Here is an 11842-nt window from a genome sequence, read left to right on the forward strand (position 1 = left end):
TTGTAATATATATGTTGTTTCTTGGCAGTTGTCCCTACACAGTGAGAGGTTGGCCCACTTGTTGAAGCCCAGTGGAGATTTATGGGGAGACCAGGCTTTAGAATTTTATGAGAAACACACTGCTCAGATTGAGGTACAAAAAATTAATTATGCCAAATCTGCTGTAGATTTGAGTAACTTGCAGTTCCTACAATTTCATCCCTTAAAGATCTTTTTCATGCAGATAATTATTTTAAGTACTGTAAATCACTTTTATACCTGAGAACTATTTTTTTTTTTTGCTCAATTAAGGAAGTTGGCTTGCAAAAAATTTCATTCTCACATATATTTTCATTCCTAAAGATTATATACTTTAGACCAATAACCACAATTCTTGATCATTTTGTCTCGCCAATAAAGAGTCAATAACTATCTTGCAAAAATTTAGTGATTTACAGTACTAAAAACAAACTATTATTTGGGCGAAAAAATTTTTCAAATGTTTTTACTTGTAAATGCTAATATTTCTGACTGCAAACTTTGCATTTTGTTGTGAATTTAAACATTATAATCCCTTAGTCAAAAAGTATAGTTCATAGGAAAATATTTCAAATCAACACATGGCAATGAAGGTTGTGGATAATGGTGGGTTTACAGTAAATAAAGGTGTTCTTTTTATGATAAAAATGAACTAGAACTGTAGAATAAATGACAATATGATTTTTTTTACCAGATCGTGAGACAGGACCGGTCTATGGAGAGGATTGTGTTCCCGATCCCCGAGATCTGTGAGTACCTGACGGAGGAGACAAAGACTCGTATCTACTACACCACCGAGCGAGATGAGCAGGGCAGCAAGGTCGCCGACTTCTTCGAGAAAGTGGAGGACATGTTTGCCGAGATGAGATGGCAGAAAAAACTGAGGGGTTAGCTAGTTAATAATAAACTTATAATGTGTCAAGTTAAACATATTGAAACTAAATACAAAATACAAAATCACATGAAAATTCTTAAAATAATTAAGCATAAGATTTTTTTTTTTTGATTTGTAAGTATCCGGACGATTTTTCATAGGAACAAAATTTTAAAATGTTATTCTGTCTTGTTTAACTGGTGATTCAGATATCCGGATGCTTCACATATCCGGACAAATTGACTGGGAACCAAAGAGTCTGGATAAATGAGGGTCCACTGTATATGTATCTGAAATAATTAAGCATAAGATTTTTTTAGACGGGGTCACGTGACCCCGTCTTTTAGTTTACTCTCAGAGGCCTAAAAATAGAAAACGGAAGCCGTGGTGATAACACATGAATTAAATCTACGCATACGAAAGAGTGCAGAAATTGTTTATCAAAACATAAACATTTTGTATCAAACTGAAGAAATTGATATGAACCTTTGTCTAACTCAACTAATAAAGTATTTTGATAATTTAAAACTGTAAATATTAACTGTAAATAACACTAGTAGACAAAGTACTATCCTGCGTATTATTATGACTGTGTACGCATCATCCATTGTTTACTTCCGGAAAAATTATTAGTTCGTACCTGATGAAATTCGGAGCAGTTCAGAAAGGTTTCCAGACTGAACAATTATTGAAATTTCTATTTCAAATCAAATTAAATGAAAAATGTGAATGTATATTATTCATAGTTTTGTTTTTAGTATGTTAATGAAAAAATAAAGTTGTTATTAAAACTCGTAAAAAAAATCACATTTGTGAAATCTAGCATGAAGATTATTTTGACCCCGTCTTTCAGTACTGTCTCAGTACTTTGATTTTTATTTGTAAGTGGCAGTGATCAATTTTATGTTAAGATTTAAGGTCATAAAACTATTGTGCTAGTGTTAATTTTTTTAGATTTCATTTTTACAAACATTGTACAGTGATGTAGATGTCTGTAAACTACACATTTATTGTGATTCACATGTATATACATGTTTTGTACTGTTGTGGTTCAATAGTCACATGTCTTTTCTATATTTAGCTAACCCCTACCTGTCATGGTTCAGTAGTCACATGTCTTTTCTATATTTAGCTAACCCCTACCTGTCATGGTTCAGTAGTCACATGTCCCTTTGGAGCAGTATCACCTTCCAGTTTGCAGTGCTCCTTAACTTCTTAGTGGCCTTCTTCTACCCATTTACAGAGGTCAAGAAAGGTACGTACCAGTGAGTTAGGAATAATGTTAATAGTTTCAGAAATTAAAAAAAACAGACAATTAAACTTGTACATAAATTTTTTGTTGTGATTGTTCTTTAAAGATGAAAGTTGCAATTGATGAATTTCAAAATAATAAAAGTCTACAATTATTTGTATCAAATTATCAGTATTATTCATTTCCATAATGAAAGTATGAAGAAGTACAATGTTATGCTCATATATCATATACAAAACAAAATTAGGTGCACCAAAGTCTAATTCTTTTCACCTGATTCTCTAGAACTGGACCCTAAGCTCTCCGGTTTGATCTGGACGGCCATGTTCGGTTCCCTGGCTCTGGTTACTATGGTGGGTGTCAATCCAGCAGCCATCAGAACATTTTTTATTTCCACGATTTTCCGGTTTATTTTCTCTGTGGGACTTGACACTACACTGTGGTTATTAGGAGCTATTAATGTAAGTATTTATCTGATGATGTCTGGCATAAGTTTATCTTTGTAAATGCAATTTATCACTTTTGTGTTTCAAATTAATATCACAGCTGTTAACTTGAATCTTTTTGAAATATTCGATAAGGATGAGGAAAATGTATAGAAAAGATTTATTTCTTAATTGAACATGATTTGAGCATTTGAGACTTGATATATATACAGTGGAGCCTCATTTATCCGGATGCTTTTGTTCCCAGTCAATTTGTCCCGATATGTGAAGCGTCCAGATACCTGAATCACCTGTTAAACAAAACCAAATAACATTTAAAAATTCTGTTCCGATGAAAAATCGTCCGGATAGTGAAGCATCCGGATATCTGGCGTCCGGATATCTGAAGGTCCACTGTATTTATGCATCTTAAGACAGTTTCTTTTGTAAATTAATTCACCAACATTATTTTTGATTTATTAAGTAAATAAATTTATATGTTTTTTCTTTGACAGGTGATAAATAAAGGTATATTTTTGATAAGTATGATGGGAAATCAGGGGACATTCACTAAGCTGCCCCGACAGGTGCTGACAGACTTCAGATTCATGTACCACATCATCTACCTAGTGTTCTGTATCCTAGGACTGTGTGTCCACGAGTTCTTCTACAGTATATTGGTAAGACTGTGTGTCCACGAGTTCTTCTACAGTATATTGGTAAGACTGTGTGTCCACGAGTTCTTCTACAGTATATTGGTAAGACACTCACATCATATACCTCGTGTTCTGTATCCTAGGACTGTGTGTCCACGAGTTCTTCTACAGTATATTGGTAAGACACTCACATCATCTACCTAGTGTTCTGTATCCTAGGACTGTGTGTCCACGAGTTCTTCTACAGTATATTGGTAAGGCACTCACATCATCTACCTAGTGTTCTGTATCCTAGGACTGTGTGTCCACGAGTTCTTCTACAGTATATTGGTAAGGCACTCACATCATCTACCTAGTGTTCTGTATCCTAGGACTGTGTGTCCACGAGTTCTTCTACAGTATATTGGTAAGACTGTGTGTCCACGGTTCTTCTACAGTATATTGGTACATCATGGCCCGGTTTTCTGAATATTGAGGTTGTGTGTACCAAACATGCCAGTATATTTAAAACTTGCATCATCTACCTAGTGTTCTGTATCCTAGGACTGTGTGTTTTCTACAGTATATTGGCAACAAAAATAATTATCAATTACACAAAATGTATCTAATAATTATTAAATCTATTCTCAAACGTTTATAATTATTTTTTTGTATGTCAAAATTGTAAAATTTAAAGGTGACTGTGTGTCCAAATACTTCTAAGTATGATTATATATGTGTGACGAGTTTTCTACAGTATATTGGTAAGACAATCACATCATCTAAGGTTCAGTATCCTGGACTGTGTGTCCATATAATCTTCTACAGTATACAGGTAAGGATTTGGCATCGCTACCTAGTGTTCTGTTTTCCTAGGACTGTGTGTCCACGAGTTCTTCTACAGTATATTGGTAAGAACATCATCTACCTAGTGTTCTCCCTGTGTGCACCTCTTCTACCCCTACAGTATATTGGTAAGGCACTCACATCATCTACTAGGCCAACAGCTGTGTTCGGCTTCTACAGTATATTGTAAGACAATTAATACATGAACAGGGCTGTGTGTAGAAATTCAAGTAATTGGTTAGCTGTGCTGACCTATGGTTTAAAAGTATATTGGTCCCTGCACTCACATCATCTACCTAGTGTTCTGTATCCTAGGACTGTGTGTCCACGAGTTCTTCTACAGTATATTGGTAAGACACTCACATCATCTACCTAGTGTTCTGTATCCTAGGACTGTGTGTCCACGAGTTCTTCTACAGTATATTGGTAAGACTGTGTGTCCACGAGTTCTTCTACAGTATATTGGTAAGACACTCACATCATCTACCTAGTGTTCTGTATCCTAGGACTGTGTGTCCACGAGTTCTTCTACAGTATATTGGTAAGGCACTCACATCATCTACCTAGTGTTCTGTATCCTAAGACTGTGTGTCCACGAAATTCTTCTACAGTATATTGGTAAGGCATCTATATCAAAAGAAAATCTATTATGTTGTATGTATTGACTGTTTATTACTAATATGTATTTTGACTGTTATAGTTACTTGTATAATGTTGACTGTATGTGTTTTTTGTAATAGTAACTTGTATTCGTTTCTTGTCACAGTTACTGGACGTGATCAACAGAGAGGAGACGCTGTGGAACGTGATTAAGTCGGTGACTAAGAACGGCCGCTCCATCATCCTGACGGCGGTCCTGGCCGTCATTATCATCTATCTCTTCTCCATCATTGGCTACATCTGTTTCCAAGATGACTTCCTGTTGGAGGTCGACCCCATACCACAGCTGATAGGGGAAGGTCTCAAAAGCTCATTTTAAAATTTAATGTATTTTTTTTCTCTATATCGGACACTGAAGTTTTATTGTACAGAAAAGGTGCATTGAGAACTCAGTAACTGGAGAAAAAAAATGTACAGTCACTGTGATAAAGTTCTTCCTTTAAATGATGAAAACAAGAGAAAGACACAAACCGTAAAATGATGTGTTTCTTTATTTTTAGATTGTTTGTAAATAAAATTTAGATCTACTGACTAATTATCCTACAGTGTATAAAGAATATACAAAAATCATTGATATTTATATCACTCCTCTTACCTATTTATTGTTCTGTATAGCGGTGAATGATACAGATAATGGTACGTGTGACAGTCAGAACTGTAGTACTGTAACAGAGGGTGTCAGGGCATCACAGGATGTGACAGGTGGGTGTCGATATATCACATTAATATTCAAATAAAATCTATTGCCAAAAAGAACTAAACATGTAGATTGACAGCAGGCAGTAAGACTAATCTATTATAGTATGTAGAAACAAAGAACTGTCTGAGTATATATGTAAAGATTTCTGTATCGTTCCAAATTTCCTCAGCAGCTGACACCACAGAGGATGGTAAACAGAGAGTGTGTGATTCCCTGATCATGTGTATCCTGACCTCCCTCAACCACGGCCTCAGGAACGGCGGGGGGATCGGTGACCTGCTCAGAAAACCGGACATCAGGGTAAGGCTGCATTGTCATTTTGTTTTCACTGGGTGTTAAGTACTGATAATATTATAAAATGTAATGTCACCTGAGTGGCGCAGTGGTAAGAGCGTCTGCTCTAGAGACAGGGAGTAAGGAGTTGATTCTTACATCCTGGGTTTGAATCCCACTATGGGACAAGGAGACCAGTTCTTTGGATGAGACTGTATAAACTGAGGTCCCATGTTGCAGTAAGTGCTGGCGCAAAAAAGATACCTCATTGCTAAATGACCGTGGGTGCCGAGTATAGGTCTGGACAAAATTTGCATCTCTCCACTCCAAAGTGATGGTCTCTCTATATTAGTGAAAAATGCTGGAGAGGGACTTTAAACAACCAAACAAACAATAAAATTTACTGACAAGATTAGTAAGAAATAACATCTGACTATATTGTAGGAGAATCTGTTTGTAGCCCGGGTCGTGTATGATCTACTGTTTAATATTACACATTGTATTGTAGGAGAATCTGTTTGTGGCCTGGGCTGTGTATGATCTACTGTTTAATATGATACATTGTATTGTAGGAGAACCTGTTTGTTGCCCGGGTCGTGTATGATCTACTGTTTAATATGATACATTGTATTGTAGAAGAATCTGTTTGTGGCCCGGGTCGTGTATGATCTACTGTTTAATATTACACATTGTATTGTAGGAGAATCTGTTTGTGGCCTGGGTCGTGTATGATCTACTGTTTAATATGATACATTGTATTGTAGGAGAATCTGTTTGTTGCCGGGGTCATGTATGATCTACTGTTTAATATTACACATTGTATTGTAGGAGAATCTGTTTGTGGCCCGGGCTGTGTATGATCTACTGTTTAATATGATACATTCTATTGTAGGAGAATCTGTTTGTTGCTTGGGTCGTGTATGATCTACTGTTTAATATTACACATTGTATTGTAGGAGAATCTGTTTGTTGCCCGGGTCGTGTATGATCTACTGTTTAATATGATACATTGTATTGTAGGAGAATCTGTTTGTGGCCTGGGTCGTGTATGATCTACTGTTTAATATGATACATTGTATTGTAGGAGAATCTGTTTGTTGCCGGGGTCGTGTATGATCTACTGTTTAATATTACACATTGTATTGTAGGAGAATCTGTTTGTGGCCTGGGCTGTGTATGATCTACTGTTTAATATGATGCATTGTATTGTAGGAGAATCTGTTTGTGGCCCGGGCTGTGTATGATCTACTGTTTAATATGATACATTGTATTGTAGGAGAATCTGTTTGTGGCCTGGGTCGTGTATGATCTACTGTTTAATATTACACATTGTATTGTAGGAGAATCTGTTTGTGGCCCGGGTCGTGTATGATCTACTGTTTAATATGATACATTGTATTGTAGGAGAATCTGTTTGTTGCCCGGGTCGTGTATGATCTACTGTTTAATATGATACATTGTATTGTAGGAGAATCTGTTTGTGGCCCGGGTCGTGTATGATCTACTGTTTAATATGATACATTGTATTGTAGGAGAATCTGTTTGTTGCCCGGGTCGTGTATGATCTACTGTTTAATATGATACATTGTATTGTAGGAGAATCTGTTTGTGGCCCGGGCTGTGTGTGATCTACTGTTTAATATGATACATTGTATTGTAGGAGAACCTGTTTGTTGCCCGGGTCGTGTATGATCTACTGTTTAATATGATACATTGTATTGTAGGAGAACCTGTTTGTTGCCCGGGTCGTGTATGATCTACTGTTTAATATGATACATTGTATTGTAGGAGAATCTGTTTGTGGCCGTTAAAAGTGTTTAATATGATACATTGTATTGTAGGAGAACCTGTTTGTGGCCCGGGTCGTGTATGATCTTCTATTCTTCTTCATTGTTATTATCATCGTCCTTAACCTCATTTTTGGTGTCATCATCGACACGTTTGCTGATCTCAGGAGTGAAAAGCAGCAAAAAGATGAAATTCTCAAAAATACATGTTTTGTTTGTGGTAGGTTTTCAGTTTTATGTTAGTTAATATACACAACTGGGGTAGCTAGGATTTTAGTTTAATTTTAGCATATATTGTGATTTCATTTCAAACATATTTTCTAAACAAGATTTGACAAAGATTAACTTTCATTTAATGATAAAATTGTTTTGTAAGTCATTTAGTGCATTTACTAGACAGTAGTTTATAGAAAATATACTAAATATGGCAACAAGAAATGAGATCTACTGATATTTTTTTCAGGACTAAATCGAAGCAATTTTGACAACAAATCTGTTTCTTTTGATGAACACAAGTCAAAGGAACACAACATGTGGCATTACCTTAACTTCATTGTCCTTGTCAAGGTCAAGGATCACACAGAATTCACTGGACCAGAGAGCTATGTGTACCAGATGGTCAAGGTATCCTACTCATTGTGAATCAGATAAATTAACTCAAATTGTCTCTGGATCACAGGCTTTTATGGTATATCTTTAAACTCACTGATTACAGAACAAGTTGATGTAAGCTTGAACGACTTTGTCTTTGATTCATTATTTTAATTAATAAAAAATTTCACTGACAAGATATAAAGCTCAAGCTTGTTTGATTTCTTTTGTAGGAGAAAAACTTGGACTGGTTCCCCCGAATGAGAGCGATGTCTTTAACAGCTGAAGACAGTGAGGGGGAACAGAGTGATTACCGAAATCTACAGGCTCAGCTGGACGCCACAAACCGACTGGTCAAGAATCTGTCTAAACAGCTGACTGATCTAAAGGAACAGGTTAGTGGTCAATATAATACAGACTGGTCAAAAACCTGTCTAAACACCTGGCGAACCTAAAGGAAAAAGTTAGGGGTTAATATTTCACGTCATAATATACGTCAAACAGACTGGTAAAGAACTTGTTGGAACGGCGGACTTTGACCTATTGTGACCACAATCTACACTCGGGTAATGAAACCGTGTACCGGTAATGAAGATTCCGCATTAGTTTTAATTTTTTTGGTCCATTAGTTATTGAAAAGATTTGTAAAGCTACCATTAAATTTTCACTTTTCTACTTAAACTGGAGAAATTTCAATCCCATCACTCAAGGATGCTCTGTATAAAATTGTGTCTGAAATTGGCTGAATGGTTCTGAAGAAGAAGCTAAAAATAGTAAAAGTTAAAGATGACACAAGGCGGATGACAGAAGTCAGCAATTTTCTGTTTGAAAAACTTAACTGAGCCATTTGAATCAGATGAGCTAAATATTTGCTTCCTTTTTGTATTTGTACATTGATAAACATAATAAACCATATTGTAGATGACAGAACAAATTAAACAGAAGAAGAGAACAAAATTTCTGACATCGGCTACACTGAACATGTAGAACTTGACACTTGGTGCTTTTGAATCGATTTCTCAACTGCCACATCGAATGTAGAACTTGCCACATGGTGCTTAAAGAGGCAACACTTAAGCATATCAAGAGATCTGAATTCAGAAACCACCAACTTCATAGACCCTTTCCTTGTCATTGTTAGAATGTAACCATTTCATTTGTGAATTCAGTGAACATTGTGATTGTAAATTGTTGAATGTTTGTAATATTTAATTAAACTGAGACTCACTTTTTTTCCTACATTGTTAATTTTTTCAGAGGAAGAAGTGGTGATTGTATATTGTGATGAATTTTTTATTATTTACAATGTAAGTTTGACCATGATGACTGTCCTAATGGATTCTTTGATTTGTCTAAAAACTGAAATTAAATATTTGCCAAAAATGCTTTTAAAGTGCAATGAAACAGAGAAATGGCAGCTTTTTGACTGCAGCAAGCAGACCTTTTGTGTTTGTAAGAAAACCATCAGCTTTGAAGTATAGCATATATTTGCAATTTCTCTTTGATCTTTACAGTTTAAAGTCCTTAAGATGTTCTAAACATTCATGAAAATTTCCCTTTGTCCATTCCATTCATAAATTCTTGACATAGATGCATGTTGTACAATTTATTTTGTAGGCAGTCAAAATCATTTACAATTCATGTGTGTTATTCACAATTTAAATTAAAGGTTACAAACATAGCATTGCTTTAATCTATATTCCTGACAATTTCCCTAAATCGTCTCTTAGATACTACGCTATATGTACAATATAAGAATTATTGATGTCGGATGTAAATTCATTAATTATGATATTTGTATGATTGTTAAAACCTAATGTTCTGCAAAAAGTTTGCTTGAAGTGTATTTTCCTTAAATGGGCGAATCCAATGCCCCTAACACATTGAGTGTAGATGACAAGATTTCAGTTATAAGATTTGTATAAGAATAAAAATCACTTAACATTATTAAAAAAAAGTATACATTTATGTTGCACTCACACAAGTTATTTTAACATTCATTTAGAATTAACATTTATTAAGCTAACACGTATGCTGCCCTGGATTTATACAAACTATCCAATGTTACAGAAGGCATTTACATACATGTCCTTCATTGTAAATTGTGATGAAATTTGTGTGCCTACATTTAAAAGGGCCTACGTTGTTAACAACTGAGGCCTGTTCAGCAGAGCGAACTTTCGCAAGCGCTCGCCAAAATTCCTTATTCCTCCAATAGTAGTTTTGGCGAGTGCTCGCGAACGTTCGCTCTGCTGAACAGGCCTCAGATATTAAGTTTATATAACACAATGTGTCATGCAAATAAAGTGCATAACAAACAAATTGTTAGAAGACTGTGATAGAGATTATAAGAATATTAGTTTATATATTTCATTTATATATAAGTATTTACATTGACTAGTAAGTATATAATGAGGTCTGTATACATTTATATATTGTCATGTGACTAAGGATTTTTTTTTTCACCAAAAAGTGTAATTCTACAACATGTACAGATTTAAAAGAAAATTCTGTTGTTATTTTATGATGAAGAATTTTTTTTTGATTAACCTAATACAAATTTAAGAGTGAATAGTTATGTTCTTCAATAAATGTCCACATATTTCTTCAAAATGGTGGAAGTTAGAACTTGATGCATTAAAGTGTGTGTTCTGATAAAGGTGTGCATTATACTGTAACGTGTAGTTAACAAAGAAATGGCATTTCATGTAAAGAAAGTGTTTTGAATTGAATAACTACTGTAACCAATTTAAATGAGGATAATATTTCTAATATGTGATCAGAGATCATTTGAAAGACCTCAAAAAGATTTTTTTTTTTATAAAAAAAGGGTATTTCTCCCAAAAAGTTGTCACACAGAAATAGACATTTGTTATTTGGCTTCTATAATTGATTGGCATAAATATGATAACTGAACAATACTGTACAGCCAGTACTGTTACTTACATAGTTTTATGTGTCTTTGTTTTCATATATCCTGCCCCCGCCCCCTTGTAAATGTGAGTGTATTGTTAGATCTGGTTGAAGTATCTCTAATGTCATGATATTCTTTTTGTCAGAAAACACCATTAAATGCATTTACACATTTATTGTATTGTTTTTCGTGATAAATATGTAGTTGACTCAATAGCTAGAAAATATTTGCATCATAAGAAAGATATCTGTGATTGCAGACTAGGGACATTCAGTCAGAATATCTTGACTTCGAAGCTGGATAAATATGATGATGAAATGACATAAGGAAAAAGGTTTATTGAAGCATTCAAGTAAGTCCTTGTCAAACTAGTTATATATATATCAATGAATTTGGAGAAGTACGCAGTACATTGAAACTTAAACTAATTAGCATTAAATTCTCCTTGTGAACGCTGAGCGAAGCTAATTCTCAGTAACTTACGTTTAATTCGAATTAAACTCTCCTTGTGAACAAGAGTATTCTTTTGAAATGACTCAAAATTGCAAAGAAGATGGGGGGTCAGTACGTATCTTACTGAGGTGGCAGAGGATAGTTTTTTTTTGCAATCAAAACGTTTGACTGACGGTTTACTTAATATTGAGCTGCTTTAAAAATGTGCATTGAAAAATTTTTAATTCCCTCTACATGTAATAATAGTATGATGTTGTCCCTTGAGAAATTTGAATCTTTCTGGTGAAATACCGGTAGAGCGAGTTTTGAGCTTAGTTTCGTATTTCTAGTCCATATCCTATATACAGTATACACTAAAGTGTCATATTTCAATAAAATAAACAAGGCCACCAGTTCCCTCCAAATGCACCCAAA

At 34.8% G+C, this 11842-nt stretch overlaps 1 protein-coding gene across 1 annotated transcript in view; it reads left to right on the forward strand.

The window, feature by feature from the left end:
- Positions 1 to 11150, forward strand: part of LOC134260112 (inositol 1,4,5-trisphosphate receptor type 1-like) — a 52747-nt gene extending 41597 nt beyond the window's left edge. The window contains 12 exon segments of the mRNA XM_062742694.1: positions 29 to 133; positions 713 to 905; positions 2025 to 2147; positions 2430 to 2605; positions 3085 to 3249; positions 4817 to 5009; positions 5326 to 5412; positions 5580 to 5710; positions 7525 to 7690; positions 7934 to 8094; positions 8295 to 8456; positions 8983 to 11150. Of these exon segments, the coding sequence (XP_062598678.1) occupies positions 29 to 133; positions 713 to 905; positions 2025 to 2147; positions 2430 to 2605; positions 3085 to 3249; positions 4817 to 5009; positions 5326 to 5412; positions 5580 to 5710; positions 7525 to 7690; positions 7934 to 8094; positions 8295 to 8456; positions 8983 to 9048 (1728 nt within the window). The 3' untranslated portion in view covers positions 9049 to 11150.
- Positions 11151 to 11842: the final 692 nt, after the last annotated feature.

The sequence above is a fragment of the Saccostrea cucullata genome, unplaced genomic scaffold (genome assembly GCF_032062105.1).
Source record: "Saccostrea cucullata isolate Sc308-1 unplaced genomic scaffold, CSIRO_AGI_Scuc_v1 ctg442, whole genome shotgun sequence".
Lineage (NCBI taxonomy): Eukaryota > Metazoa > Mollusca > Bivalvia > Ostreida > Ostreidae > Saccostrea > Saccostrea cuccullata.